General features: G+C 36.2%; 3 protein-coding genes across 5 annotated transcripts in view; 1 reads left to right on the top strand and 2 right to left on the bottom strand.

Moving 5' to 3' along the window:
• Positions 1-3,644, top strand: part of LOC21390899 (ATPase ARSA1) — a 4,224-nt gene extending 580 nt beyond the window's left edge. The window contains exons 2-12 of the mRNA XM_024174190.1: positions 177-388; positions 488-550; positions 679-789; positions 1,005-1,082; positions 1,193-1,261; positions 1,343-1,408; positions 1,755-1,829; positions 1,910-2,014; positions 2,218-2,352; positions 2,976-3,129; positions 3,394-3,644. Of these exons, the coding sequence (XP_024029958.1) occupies positions 177-388; positions 488-550; positions 679-789; positions 1,005-1,082; positions 1,193-1,261; positions 1,343-1,408; positions 1,755-1,829; positions 1,910-2,014; positions 2,218-2,352; positions 2,976-3,113 (1,052 nt within the window). The 3' untranslated portion in view covers positions 3,114-3,129; positions 3,394-3,644. The remainder of the gene's footprint in view (positions 1-176; positions 389-487; positions 551-678; positions 790-1,004; positions 1,083-1,192; positions 1,262-1,342; positions 1,409-1,754; positions 1,830-1,909; positions 2,015-2,217; positions 2,353-2,975; positions 3,130-3,393) is intronic.
• A 950-nt stretch (positions 3,645-4,594) lies between these two features.
• On the bottom strand, positions 4,595-6,481 carry LOC21390898 (heterogeneous nuclear ribonucleoprotein H2). Of its 3 annotated transcripts, none has more exons than XM_024174186.1 (3): positions 6,327-6,481; positions 6,163-6,232; positions 4,595-5,448 (listed from the first exon to the last, which is right to left on the bottom strand). In XM_024174186.1, exon 3 carries the CDS (start codon positions 5,435-5,437, stop codon positions 4,664-4,666), a length of 774 nt encoding a protein of 257 aa, XP_024029954.1. In that variant the 5' UTR covers positions 5,438-5,448; positions 6,163-6,232; positions 6,327-6,481; the 3' UTR covers positions 4,595-4,663. The 3 variants fall into 3 exon arrangements, 2 of the variants coding, with proteins under 2 accessions (XP_024029954.1, XP_010109480.2); XM_010111178.2 differs by having other exon boundaries at positions 4,595-5,441; XR_002903350.1 differs by having other exon boundaries at positions 5,283-5,352.
• A 1,464-nt stretch (positions 6,482-7,945) lies between these two features.
• LOC21390897 (ABC transporter G family member 28) lies at positions 7,946-14,688 on the bottom strand. Its single transcript, XM_024174179.1, has 14 exons — positions 14,465-14,688; positions 14,254-14,330; positions 13,495-13,770; positions 13,214-13,277; positions 12,986-13,132; positions 12,690-12,724; positions 11,989-12,062; positions 10,878-11,791; positions 10,375-10,671; positions 9,704-10,195; positions 9,261-9,409; positions 8,433-8,722; positions 8,204-8,337; positions 7,946-8,102 (listed from the first exon to the last, which is right to left on the bottom strand). Exons 1-14 carry the CDS (start codon positions 14,686-14,688, stop codon positions 7,946-7,948), a joined length of 3,330 nt encoding a protein of 1,109 aa, XP_024029947.1.

Here is a 14,688-nt window from a genome sequence, read left to right as displayed (position 1 = left end):
CACCTCTTTTTTTAAATTTTAAGGAATTGAAAAATTTTTTGTTTTTTTTTTTTTTTTTTTTTTTTTTCTCTTGAGAAGTCAGGACCAATTATAAGTCATGTTAAGATGAGCACCAAACAAAACAGGATCATGTTAGTAGAAATATAATAAGTTGCTCAATTTTGATTCTCTTGCAGTGAGATCAATAGCTGCTGAAGCTGAAAATGTTGCTGGGTTTGATGAGATGGTTGCTGGGACCCACAGGAAATATTACATGCTAGGTGGTAAAGGAGGGGTTGGGAAAACAACCTGTGCTGCTTCTCTTGCTGTGAAATTTGCAAACAATGGACACCCCACAGTGGTGGTCTCCACTGACCCTGCCCACTCTTTGAGTGATTCTTTTGCCCAGGTCATCTCTTATTAAGAGCTTTTCAAATTCTTATCTTCAATTTAATTATCTTGATTGACTTTGAGAGAAACTTCTCTGAAATGCATACCTTTTCTCTAGGATTTGACTGGTGGACATCTTGTTCCTGTTCAAGGAGTTGAATCTCCACTGTTTGCTCTTGAGGTAATGTGGTTATGTCTGTAAGCTGGTATATGCAAATAGGTTATTCAATAAAGGGCTCATCTTTATGATTGCCCTTTTTTTTTTTTGTGATTCCAATTTCCAAGCTTATCTTTTTTGATACGTGACAGATAAACCCTGAGAAAACTAGAGAAGAATTCCGTTCTGCGAGTCAAGGAAGAAGTGAAAATGAAGTTAGAGATGTGATAAGCAGTATGGGCCTTGGAATGCTTGCTGACCAAGTGAGCAAATTCCTTCTAATCAATGCTATTTACATGCGCAAAAGGGCAATTATGACACTCAAAATAACCAAATTTATTAGAATTGCTACAATTTTGATCAATTGAAGAGCAAGGACATGACTAGGAAAGTGATTGATTAAGCACGGAAAAAATAAATGTTTTGGATTATATTATAATCTTACTTGTTTGAAAATTTTCAAATTGTATGTCCATAGCTAGGGGATCTGAAGCTGGGAGAGTTATTGGACACTCACACTCCTCCTGGTATGGATGAAGCTATTGCAATTTCCAAGGCATGTATCTGTTATCCCTCTCCTATTTTAAGTATTTTTTAGCTTCTGGTTTTTCACATTTCTTGTCTGAGGTCATGTGCGTTCTATCAATACTTGCTGCTGCTTTCCAGGTTTTGCAATTGTTTGAGTCACAAGAGTACAGTATGTTTACTCGTATAGTTTTCGATACTGCTCCCACGGTAAGTGATAATTCACTTGTTTTCAAAGCTGCTTCACTTGACTATTCTCTTAGCTTTATTTATTTACAAATTGGTCTACAGGGTCATACGCTTCGGCTTCTTTCGTTTCCTGACTTTATGGATGCATCTATTGGCAAAATGATGAAGGTACAAATTGTACTTAGATACTACAATCTAAGACTAATTTTTAGGTCGAATTGCTTGTGGAAAATAGGAGTTATTCTATGTGAATGAAAACTTCTATGAACATCTGCATCCATTTGTTAGCCAATCGAAAAATAAACTTTGGAATCTTTCATCTACTAGACTTCTGTTTTCTGTTTTGAATCCAACTCAGTGTTATGAATGTATGCCCCTATAAAAGGTGCTTCATATTTGAGCTTTTAAACTCTTGTTCTAACAAAACATGTCTTTCACTATTTCTGAATACTGCTTTTCTAACATTATGCTGCTATTTTATTTTTTTGAATGGTTATGCTGCTATATTATTCAGATAAAGAAGAAGTTAGCTTCCGCGAGTTTGGCCGTCAAATCTCTTTTGGGGAAAGTAGAGAAGCCACAGGATGCTGTAAGCAAGCATGATATTTCTTTTGTTCACCAGTTTTCCCTCTTTTAAAATGTTAAGGTTTAACGTTTTTGGTTATTTAGTCGGAGTCAGACAAACTGGAGCGATTAAAAGAGAGGATGACAAAAGTGAGAGACCTTTTCCGTAACTCGGTCACTACAGAGTTTATCATAGTCACAATTCCAACGGTAAAGCTCCAATGTTTTTGTAACTCATTGCAATAACAGAAAACAGTTCTTTTTTTTTTCCTTTCATTTCTTGGTTTTGTTCCCTGTCAACCAAAGCTAATGTCATCTCTGGTGATTATTTTCTAGAGTAGAAACCGTTACGTGGGTATTCACCACTTTATGAATTCAAAACATGAACTAATTTTTCTGGCCACTTTCTCAAGGGTATGGCAATAAGTGAGTCATCAAGGTTGAAAGCATCCCTTAGCAAAGAACATGTTCCTGTCCAGAGGCTTGTTGTAAATCAGGTTTTACCACCATCTTCGCCGGACTGCAAGTTTTGTGCGGTGAAAAGGAAGGTACATCATTTTTTGTTTATTTCCTCTCTTTTCTGTATTAAGGACCATAGCTTCAAAGATCATAAAAGCGACTTCCTATATCCAAAACTTATTTAGTAGTTTTTTCTTCTTTTTTTTTTTTTTTGGCGTAGTTAAGGATGTTTTACTTCTTAGTGGAATGCGAGAATTTGATGATAAAGCTTTTTAATGATGAAAATAAAGTTGTTAAAACTTTTTTATTTTCTTCTCTGTTTTTTTATTTTTTTATTTTTTTTTGAATTAATTGCTCCTAGAGTTTCAGGAGAAAAGCTATTATGTTCCAACCATCATTTTCACAAGTGTCTCCTGTGCATATATTGCATTCAAGTTTTTTTTTAAGCTTGATCACTTTTGTCATCCTTGATTGATTACATGCACTCAGGAGGACAGTCAGATGCCTATTTCTGCTCAACCTTAAAAGCATTAGTGAAAGCAATTATAGTTTCTTCAAAGGTTTCCGAGTTTCTATCCAAGAAATAGTTATGAACTCTTATCATGAGCACAAACTTATCCGTTCTAAATGCTGAAATCCACCCACGGCTAAAGAGAACTTTATTAATTGCTGTCGAAGGGTTTGTGTTCAATAGGATTTCAAAATATTGCAGGACCAGATGCGCGCCATCAAAATGATCCAGAACGATCGGGAACTCGCCAGTCTGAGACTAATCCAGGCACCCCTGGTGGACGCAGAGATACGGGGAGTTCCAGCTCTTAAATTCATGGGAGATATGGTTTGGAGATAAAAACTTATCTTTCCAGGTATCTCAATGTTCAGTCATGTAATTTTCCTGGTCTTCATTTGCTCCTTACATATGATTTTTTTTTTTTTTTTTTTTTTTTTTTTTTTTTTTTTGTGGTTGTGCTTTTTGTTTGTTGCGAGTGTTAATGAGCAAACTTTCGGTTACCAGCAGCATATATTTCATCATGCCTGTCCGTCCATCCATATATGCTGTCTACTCATTATCACTTGGAGAATCTATTAAACAGAAACTGATTTTTTATGTTGCATTCTGTGGATTTCAGGAAATAGAGTTTGGCAAGTTTGAGGGGATGCTACTTTTTGGCTCTGATCTACATGAGCTTCAATAATGTTGGAGCATAGGGTAAAAGTGAAGATGATATACCGACCGCGCAGCTTCCAAAAATAACTCAATTCTTTTTATTTTTCATTTCAATGAGTTGAACAGTAAAAGGAAATGCCAAAGGTCAGAAAAACTGTTTTTTCTTGGTATTATCCATCAGAAAACATAGCCAAGCCAATCAAAATGGCAGTAACAGCCTAACAGTAAGAATTGTAAAAGAAAGAAGGTTGAACAATTTTTCACTAGACGTGTTCAATAGCTTTGTTTTGTTTTGTTTTGTTTTTTGTTTTTTTTGTTTTTTTTCATTTTTCCAGCTTAAAACCTTAGGGGTTGTTCTTTTACAACAAAACTAAAAAAAATTTAAATTCGAGTTATAATTTTAATCAAATTTATATTCTTTTGTAAAATTTGAGTTTAAACTCGAATTTGAATTCGAATTTGAATTTGAGTTTGAGGCTAAACTCAAATTCAAATTTCTCCTTCAACTTGAGTTCATAAATTCAAACTCAAGTTAATGAACAATATTTTTTCTATTTTTAAAAATTCCATAACTTTTTCGTTTTAATTCTTATTGAGATGATTTTTTTTTTATGCATTCACAATGAAAAGACGAATAAAACTTCACCCATATACTCTATTAAATTTTTTCATCACCATTGAATTTTTATTAAAATACTATCTAAATACAAATTTAAATTTTGACTCATTTAAACACAAACTTAAAAAGATTCTCAATTTAAATTATAACTCAAATGTACACATCTAAACACAAACTCAAGTTACAACTTCAATTCAAGTTATAATTCAAACTCAATTTAAGATCATAACTCAAGTCACTTTAACTTAAAAATGCAAAAGAACAACCCTAGTTACGAAAAAAAATTACATCAAACATGAATACGAGCACTAAGCCACTTTCAAAATCTAATTCAGTTGTTAAACTACGCGGGCAGTGCGGGAAAAAAACTCATGTATAGCAATGAGAAAAAAAAAATTAAAAAAAAATTAAAAAATAGCAAACAATAAGGATATGAGTTTCTGCAATAACATAATCTCAAATGTTCCTTATGTCCGCACGAGGACTTCAATTCAGCTATTTTTAACATACCAAATATGTTGATAAACATTCTAAATTGTCAATCTAAAAAGAAAAAAGAAGGGATTTAACACCCGACTCAAATTTCACAAACATAGTTTCCTAGCCACAAGAATCACTGCCTGGACATCGATTCAGCACGCCTAGCTTCACCCGGTGTTGATGGAAACAGCTCCACATACCTTGACCCGATGGTCATCTTGTCCTTGCTCATTGCTTTTTTAGCCTCCTCTGCAGAGGAAAACTCCACAAATGCCTCTCCGGTAGCTTTCCCATCAGGTCGACAGGCAATATGAATCCTTTCTTCTATAAGCTTGAACTCTGCAAAGAACTCAGTAATGTCTGATTTTGTCACAGAGAAGGGAAGGCCACGCATCTTCAATATTTCGGTGTATTCCATCTGGTCCTTGTCACTGAACCTCTTTGGTCGCGATGGAGGAGGGCTTCTGTGATAGTCAGTATCATAGATTCCTTCATAGTTCACCTCGGCTGCAACAGCATTGTAATAATCCTGCCTCTTGCACCTGAAAACTTCCACATACCTGCGGCCCATGTTCTGGCGGTCTCTCCGGAGAGCAAAGTCAACCTGCACCGAGCCAGCAAAGACGACGAAGGCCTCGCCTGAAAACCGTCCATTCTTGTTGACCAGAAACACATCAACAATATCCAATCCAGCGAAAAATTTGAAAACGTCAATATCAGTGCAGTTGAAAGGAAGCCCCCTCAAACGAACCACAGGAAATGGAGGGGGCTGATAGACACCCCCATAGCTGTAAGGTTGAAAGCCACTTGCACTGCTGCTCACTGCGAAGTAGGGATTTGATTCCATCATTCTTTGTCTCTTTGAGCCGACCTCGTACCCGTCCGAAACCCCCCCTCTTCCCAACATTGCCCTTATACCCAAAAAAAAAAAAAAAAAATCCCCCACTTAAGCTGTTAATAAACCAAACCCAACCCATCTTTCCTTGATCCTAATATCTTCATTCTACATTTGTTATTCTCAAAAAAAAACTATCATACTTATAATCCCCCCATAAATATTCATAAAATAGACACAGCAAAGCACACCCAAAAACAAATAATTAAATAAACTAATGCTACCCGACAACGTACAGAAAACATATTAGCTAAATAAATATAGCACTTGGAAGACTTATAAGCATGAGATTCCCTCTAATATTCATTATAGTATGTGATTAACAAGTGCATAAAAACTGAATTATCTAAGCAGGGTAAGACAATGTAGGACTGGCAAAATAGAAAAAGGATTAAAACTCTAGTATAATAAACCCAGACTCACAAAGGGATGGCCATGGGATGATAAGTAGGACATTATTTAACATAAAACTCTTACCTACACAAAGGTTCACGGATTTAGATATTGAAAAGAATTATCCGTCTTTACTAGGACTAAACTATACAAAAAATAAAAAATAGCCCAATTGCAATCCACATCTATTTACGGAAAAATTAACAGGGTCTGGAGAAAAAGCTAAACGTCCAATTGCTTAGATTCCAGAGATCTAGTCCCCAAAGCAACAATATTCTAAACCAGAAGACAAGAACTCGAGAACACAGAAATCGCAAATAGACCGATCAGAAGCAGAAGCTCACCTGGTTATTGGATCCGTACGTGCTATTAGGAAAGGCTATGAAATCTGAAGCGCGAAGGTCCGGGGCAGACCTAGGGTTTGAATTGCGAAAACAGTAATCAACAATTCAAAAAGAAAAAAAGAAACAACAAAATCGGAGGGAAAAATAAAAGGAAAAAACCTCACCAATTGCTGCCGCGAGTCTGACAAGAAGAAAGGTGAGATGACAGGAAATCGGGGCCTCAAAGAGGGTAAGGCACTAAGGCGGTTTTAGAGAGAGAGAGAGAGAGAGAGGTAAGCGGCCGAGTAATTTGGGATTTTAGGGTCTTCGGTTCTCTCAGTTTTTATTGTCCATGTTTTATTTGGCTTTAATTATTAATTGCTGATATATTTAGCTTTAATTTTTTTTTTTTTGAATGAAGCTTTAATTTAGTTTAAGTTTTAATTTAATTTCTAAATTTACAATTTTGTGTAGGCAAGTGACCAAGGAAAAACGCTATTGATTCCGTTTTTATTTTTTACGTTTTTTTGAGAAAAAAAAAAATATATTTTTAAAATAGCGTTTAGCATAATAAAGATAAAAAACAGAAATAAAAACGATTTTTTGGTTTAATGTAAAATGAGAGAGAAATAAAAAATGATTTTTAGTCGTTTTTTATTTTTTGTTTTCGTTTTCTCCTCTCTCAAGCAGAGAGAGAGAAAGAGAGACATTAATAAGTTTTTTTACACTGAAAATAATCTCTTGATAAAACTAACAAACACATTTTTAAAAATAATTTATGTCTGAGATTGAAAACGTTTTCATTTTCATAAAAAAAATAAAATCATTTTAGAACGAGTTCTAAACGCGTCCTATATTTTTTTTTTTTTAGGAAATCAAATTTCAGTGTTTAAAAAGATATATCGTTAATAGCTATATTTTTCTTATTACTGGATTCATATTACCTGTCTAGTTATTAGTATAAAAAAAATGTCTCACCAATCACATTTTATCATATAATTTAATGGACTTAAAACATTAAAAAACTAAAAAGTTAACTAAAACCATTTTAAAACTTTTAAATGAAGTGTCATCATTTAATTGATTGGACACAAGTTCATATCTTAAAATTGAACAAATGATACAAGTCCTACTAATAAGATTTTTTTTTTGAAGGTTCCTACTAATAACTTAATAAGATTTGAAGACTCTTTTAAGTTGACTAATTTAATTAAGTAGGTAATTGCAATTTAATTTCTTTTTTTCTTTTTTTTTTTTTGAAAAAGAATTATAGCCATCTAATTAATTAACCCCACCCATCTCCTTTTTCCCCCTCGAGTTTGGCTTTGTGCATACGGAAGCTCGTGATTAACCTCAAACCAGTGGATAGCTCAAACCAGGTTTAAAAGATGCTTTGTTTATATGTTTCATTTAGAACGTTCAAGAGTCAAGACCAATACATGAAGACTGTCACAATATTTTTTAGTAATTCAAAAATACAAAATTTTCTACAGCAACAATTATTGACTTCCTTCCTATACAGTCTGCATAAACCTTGATAGCTATTCATTGTGATTTTTTTTCCTGGTACCTGTAATGTTCACAACCGTATGATCTAGAAAGTAGAAACAGATCATACAGTTGCAAGTGATTGTACAACAAAACTATCTCTACCTAATTCTTCTGTGTTGTCTATTTTAGCCGAGAGGTCCCAATTCTTTGGGGAATCATCTATAGTTTTCTCAAAATATTCAAAGGGTGTAGCACCATTTGAGACAAAACTCTCCACTTATGTGCAGAAAGAATGGATTGTAAGGACTTGATTCTACTTCTTTTGGAAGGTTACCATGCAAAAGAATGCAACACCGCGACCGACTATTCCCATAGTGTTGAGTAAGATCAAACAGCGGTACCAGTGATTGAGATCGTAGCCACTTTCCATGAGTGATCCGCATCTTGTAATAAGCCAGACTCCAGAGTATCTGGGAGAAAACAAAAGGTGTTTTTGTGTAAAATCAACATGGAAAAGGACATTGCAGAAGAGAGAATATAGTACAAGTAGGCGAGATGGTTAACGTCAAACCTTTTAGCATTTGCAATTACAAATGCTTCCAAAGCCCACTTCGTGTAGCATAAGTTAGATAGTGCATCAACAAATTTGTTGTGATTTGTATTGGTTGCTATAAGAGTCAAGACTACTGGAAGGAGCACTGACCACTGCATAAGACAAAGTTACATGAATCAAAGGGGTGTTATTTTTCCGACAATTTAAGAAGTCAATCATCTTTCAATATGAGGAATGAAATGCACACCAGTTGGGCCGGTCCGGGTTCAAGAAAGATGGCCAAGGCATAGGCTACACCCGTCACGCAGTAAACCAGACTGATTAAAACTATATAATTATCTGTCACAGAAGATCTAGGGTTGTTGAAGAAATAGAACATGGAAAGATAAACTAGAGGCTTGATTAGTGTATTGAAATGATCAATGGTATCCTTCGAAAGAAAGTACGCCAAGCTACTCATGCCAGAAGCGCTCTCTCTCCAGTAATGCAACTTATCCAATGAAAATGTCCTCAAAGCCGAAATCTTGCACAAAAGAGCTGAAAATGGAATAAAACATTGATGCATGAGAAGTGAAAGCATGAAGAAATAATTCATTTGAGGAGTCACATAATCATTGGTAATGTAGTTCTTATTTTATTTTTGGGGGTGCGGGTATTGGAGCATATCATGTTACAACAACACTATCCATAAAAAGTACCGGTTACAATCAGTGTTTACCATCAACCTTTCAGTTCAATGGCCATTCACATAAGTGTTAAGAATTATGCTAGATTTGTACACTATTTGACGATATTATGTGCTGGTAATGGCCAATGCTTAATACCACTGGTGAATGGTGATGTTCAACAATGAACATTCCTTTGGCACGTAGTTCTTTATATGTAAGGTGATGTCTTAGAACAAAAGAAGCAAGAGTAGAAGTCAAATTGAATCATCAGGAAAATCGAGAATACTACATATCAGCAGCGCAGGTTCGGAAAAATCATCATGAGAGAGAGAGAGAGAGAGAGAGAGAGAGAGAGAGAGAGAGAAGCAGAAAGAGAGGGAGAGGCAGGGAGGGAGGCAGAAACTTACAAACTGCTATAACTGTGTAAGTATAACCAAGCGACCCAAAAGTTTCATCGCTCACTTTAGCAAGTGTTCCTAAACAGATTCCAGCGAGCAAGAGAATAAGAAAATCTACAGCTTGTGGCCTAGCTTCTCGCAACCGCTGCTTGCCAACCCTGCACAAAACAAACCGGTCAGAATTAAATCATCTTGTATCACCACAAAGGACATAATCTCAATGGAATTGAACAGCCAAGAAAATCTATACATTTCTGACCCCTACTTTGCCAATAGACAACGCTGTTTATGGCCTCACATGAGCACTTAGTTTATAGACTAAGCTGGAACAATTGAAGTCAAGCAAAAGAAAAGCTTTGACAGATTAGTACTGGTTACGTCGAGGGAATCCAGTTATGACTCAAAGAGAAAGAAGATAGATACATAAGAAGAGATTCAGATTCATTGCTCACCTCCCGAGAAAGTATCTATATTGCTGAAACCAACTAGCGGTCCTCCGGTTGGATAAGTCACTAGACTTCAAAAAGTTTTGTTGTATATTGTCCTTCTTTAACTCAACGTTACACTTCACATCATTCCACAATTCTCCAGCAAAAGACTGCCCTTCGGATTCAGAACCAGGTGCATTAGCTCCATGAGCAGAGTTTTCACTTGCAGATGCAGCCATTCCATCAGCACTCTGAAGCATATCCATAGGAACAGGATACCCATTGTGAAGCATCCATCTTACCGGGAGCTGTTTATAGTTCACCCCTGAGCTTGCGCTTGGTTTTACTATGCCCTCTAAAATGTCAATGAAATAGTCCGGAGGGTTGACACGCTCAGGAACAGTAATCCCGAGGCCGGCAAAGTACTCTTCAACTTTCTTTGCCGACCCATGGTACACTGTAAGTCCACCTTTAGCTAGAAGTATTAAGTCATCAAACATCCTGAATAAAGTGTAGCTGAAAAAGAGAGAGTTTGAACATATATTGCCATCAGATTAGGAGACTAAGTGTTGCTCCAACTACTTTGGACGAAACTCTCTAACAATTGTGCTCATTTTGGTAAATAAAAGTATATGTAAAGAGAATTATATTTCCTAAAGCGTGCATTCTTGAACAGCATAGAATTTATTTATTACCTTGGTTGGTGAACAACCATGCAAACGTTCACTCCTTCAAGAGCCTCACGCCTTAGTGCTTTAAGAAGTAAATTGGAGGATGAACTATCCAGACCGGATGTCGGTTCATCTAAAATCAGAAGTGAAGGTTCCATGACCATTTCCAACCCAACATTTACTCGTTTCCTTTGACCTCCAGATATCCCTCGCTTCTCCACTGTCCCAACTAGGGAATCCCGCACAGCCTGCAGTCCCAAGCACTCAATAACTCTTTCAACAACCAAAACCTTTTCTGGTTTTGGTAGGTCCGCTGAGAGTCTACAGTTAACCATTACCCAAAAGGGCGAACCGTCAGCACTATTATCTCAAACTAGGTGGACAACAGATGAAAATACACGTCGTCAAACAGTAAACGAAAGAAAGTTTTTTCGGTGGTCGACTGATTTTCACCATCCCAGAAATTAAAGAATAATGAAAGAATGATCTTAAAAAGAGAATATATGAATCTTGATATTGATCAATACCTGCATCTTGCACTGAACCAGAGATTCTCCTCTACTGTCAAATTTCCATGCACAATATCATCTTGTGGCACAAAACCAATTATTCTCTTGTATGAATGAATTGATTCAGACTTTCCATTTATAAGAATCATGCCACTCATGGTGCACCCTGTCACTTTACCAGCCAAAGAAGAGAGAAATGTCGTTTTTCCAGCGCCAGATGGACCCATGACGGCTGAAACTCGGCCAGGTGATATTTTCCCAGTCACACACCTCATAAGATGCTTGTTTTTCCCTTTCAAAGTGAGGGTCAAATCTTTAAAAGCAACCTCGATTGTAGGCCTCTTCCTGATTTCAATATCACTAGCCATTGAGATCACCCCAGAGAACGTTAAGTTCTTATTCTGCTCCTGTAAAGCCTTTTCCTTCTCAATTTGACCATACGCATACTTGAAAATTTGACTTTGAGTGTGCAACTGCTTGCCTTTTGGTGCATGCTTTTTGATATTTTTATCTCCTATCTCCAGATTGAATCCTTCATGACTATTTGGATCTTGCTCGATGTCATTTATTATGTTTACAAGGTTGCTCTTTTCCTTCTTCTTTCCTTTTGACGATTTTTGAGATGAACTTGACGTTCCTTGTAATGGAAGAGGTGGCAAGGAAGAATCTGTTCCTAGTCTACCTAGTCCAAAGCCTTTTAGATCTGATGTCGAAGACTTCTTGCGAGAAAATGTACGCGATAACTGTGATTGTAGTCCTATTGCATGCTTCTTAGCAATGTCTTTTGCAGATTTCCATTTTTCACGTGCTTGTGCAGTTTCTCGCACACTTTGAACTGCCTTTTCCCTGGATTTTGCTTGTCGTCTCTCTCGTGTTGCAAGGACTTGATCAGAACAGTTATATATAATGAGAAGCAGAAAACTCAATCCAGCCTACATTCGCAAGGAAGGATCAGTTCTGACATTTTTGTGTGCGCGATTTTTTTTTTTTTTTTTGTGGGGGGTTTTTTTTTTTTTTTTTTTTTTTTTTTTTTTTTTTTTGTAGAAAACTATAAAGAGCATAGAGTGACTTTGAACATATATCCCTCGTTAGTTCATGTAATTAAAATTGAAAAGAAAAGTCCACTCACAAAAAGCATAACTCCGTAGGCCGTAATGTTTTGATTTGCTGATCTAGGCTCACAAGTTGCCATCCGGAAACATGCTGAAAGTTCATTCATAAATATCATTAGTGCATGCCTCAAAGCACCACAATAGAGAAATTCAATTTTCTTCAACTAAAAAAAATAGACACGTTAACCATTAAATATACTCATTTCAGATACCATGAACACCCTCTGACATTTAACAGGTGACAGTTAATATATATATATATATATATATATATAAATGTCTCTAACATCTGAAGGATGCAATCTGCTATCAAGGTTCAAACATAGAACCTTTCCGTTCTGACAGAAACACCTACATTGTTCATTCTATATAAAGCAACACCTGGAACCTATTCACTATCAAATTCCCCCTCCCTCTCTAATTATCTGTAGTGTTGTAAATAGACCAAAGCACTTGAGCTAGTCCTGGTCAAATCTGTAAGCACGAGAACATGAGCCAATAGGTCGCTCCCAACAATTTTTCCGATTTCTTTATTTTAATGTTGAACGCTAGAATGCACTATCACACTTAAAACACTGATCCCCGCTAAAAAAGTTTTCTGCTGCCCAAGTTCCTAAATTTTCTTAACCATAGAGACAGACCAGTCTTGTAAGTGTATGCGTGTATGTTGGTGGATGTCTATTTTTGTGTTGACATACTTTAGGTAGAACCAAATTACCTTGCTGAGTTGTAGAACCCGTCCTGCAGTAGTGTCTGCAATGATACAGAAAAAGATGGCGTTAGCACAGAAAAAAGGTGAGCTTAAGTTGGATGGAGTAAAAAAAAAAAAAAGTGCAATAAAGAAGCTTATAATCCATCGTTCAGTAATGATAGTGATGGCAACAACGAGAGGCATGATAATCATAGTGTAAAAGCAGCACACTTAAACCAGTCTTTTGGCTCATGCAACAAACAAAATATTACAACTTTTAATCTAAAAACAGGTACTAGGAGTTTTGGGATAATTATCAATACCCACTACTGCAAGGATTTTTTTTGACAGTAGACGGACAGTATGATCCTTCTGAACAGAATTCCTCACTAGTACTCAAAATATCAGCCCAAGTGTCTGCTCCTCCACAAGTATGGTTGGCGTTTCCGGGAGGTAGCTGATAGTGATATCTGTACAATATTTCTTCGATAAATACAAATTCATTCCAACAGAACCAAAAAAGAAAGTGAACCAAAAGAAAATGAACTTACGGATCGCATACACCAGTAGTTTTATTGAGTTTTGCAAGTGGGCAATATGCACCCAAAGGGCAAGCTTCACAGATGATAAGTGAAAAAAAAAAAAACGAAGTCAGGAACAAGTAGACTCTACGAAGGATATAAGAGAGTAGATTGACATCTAATATGTCATCTGAAGGGTGTTTCTACTTTTTAAGTATAAGGAAAACGAAAATCAACACAATCCAACTCGAAGATCACAACATTGGAAATCTCATCACATAAATAGTTGGCGGTCTATAAGATATACTTACGGATCATGCAAGTAAGACCATGGGGGCAGAAGAAACCCTCACAACAAGCTGCACAGTCACTAGTTCTGGAAGGCATGTCATTTGCGTTTTTCAGGTCAACCTTTTTATTTGAACCGGCACTACAAGCCCAGCCCGGCTCACATCCGTCTACCCACGATGATAGGTTACAGTTCTTGTTAGGTTTCAAGTAATTAGTTTTCTCTGATGGCCCCCGTGAGAAGAAGCTGTTGAAATAGAACTTTACTTCTGCTGCTGTACATAACCGCTGCATGATATCTTTTTTTTTTTTTTTCATTCAACCAAAGAGATTATCAGAAATATCAAGCTGATAACATAATGTCCATAAACAAATTGGTAGATTTTAAATAAATAGTAGGGTATGTTTAACAAGTAGAATTTGAACCTTCTTTGTTAAACCAAGTCCAAGGAGTTTACTCTTTTCTAGACGTATAACCACTTCTGTCCTTAATCAATTCAAGAAGGTTCTAGTACATCTTTTTAAATAATTGTCCGATTAACAAACTTTTTCCAAAGTAAATAGAGAATCAGCATTTGCAATTTCAGTGGAATCACAAGGTTGTATTTATTCCCCTGTAAGAGGTATGATCAAAACATGTCTGTAAGGCGTCTTTATTAAGCCTTTACAGCGAAAATCGTACTTTTAGATCTTCTAAAGTTTCTTAGGGAAAAAGAAAACCAATTTCACCTTAAACTTGAAACAACCAATGATGTTAGTTAATGAAGGCCATGGGTTGATACCTTTTGTTTTTTGAGTACAAGCAGAGATAAATCCTATATCTTTTGAGAAATTGAAAGCTCCATTGTAATCAGCATCCCTAAAGAACATAGAGAGGAAAAAACTACAAATTAACTCGACCGTTTGATAAAACAACTAATCAAAGCAACCAAACTGAAACATATATTAATGTAATCCAAAATACAAATCAAATATTTGCAACAGAAGACCTACACGTCTGTTATGCAGAAACCATAATGCTTTTTGATGTCGTCCTTGAATAAGGAAGTGAAATTCTTGATTTGGCCATTGATAAACTCGGAGAAGAAGTCGAGCGCAACTGGATTGTTGAGTGCCTTGGCATCTTGAGAAACAACGAGGCGTGGTAAGCTCAGCGCGAGCAAAAACAGTACTGCAACAGAGAAAGGGCGACTCTGATCGGCTTTCGTGCTGGTCAT

This window comes from Morus notabilis, unplaced genomic scaffold (genome assembly GCF_000414095.1).
Source record: "Morus notabilis unplaced genomic scaffold, ASM41409v2 Scaffold520, whole genome shotgun sequence".
In the NCBI taxonomy this organism is placed as follows: Eukaryota; Viridiplantae; Streptophyta; class Magnoliopsida; order Rosales; family Moraceae; genus Morus; species Morus notabilis.
Note: the sequence above shows the minus strand (reverse complement) of the source record. Positions and strands in the feature narration are given on the sequence as shown.

Excerpts from the sequence above, each read along its gene's own strand:
- LOC21390897 (XM_024174179.1), bottom strand. The coding sequence starts at position 14,688 with ATGACCAGCACGAAAGCCGATCAGAGTCGCCCTTTCTCTGTTGCAGTA. Across the intron at positions 13,133-13,213 it reads ACTACTGGTGTATGCGATCC|ATATCACTATCAGCTACCTC; the intron begins GTAAGTTCATTT and ends AATATTGTACAG. Across the intron at positions 8,103-8,203 it reads GTAATTGCAAATGCTAAAAG|ATACTCTGGAGTCTGGCTTA; the intron begins GTTTGACGTTAA and ends GTTTTCTCCCAG.
- LOC21390898 (XM_024174186.1), bottom strand. The coding sequence starts at position 5,437 with ATGTTGGGAAGAGGGGGGGTTTCGGACGGGTACGAGGTCGGCTCAAAG.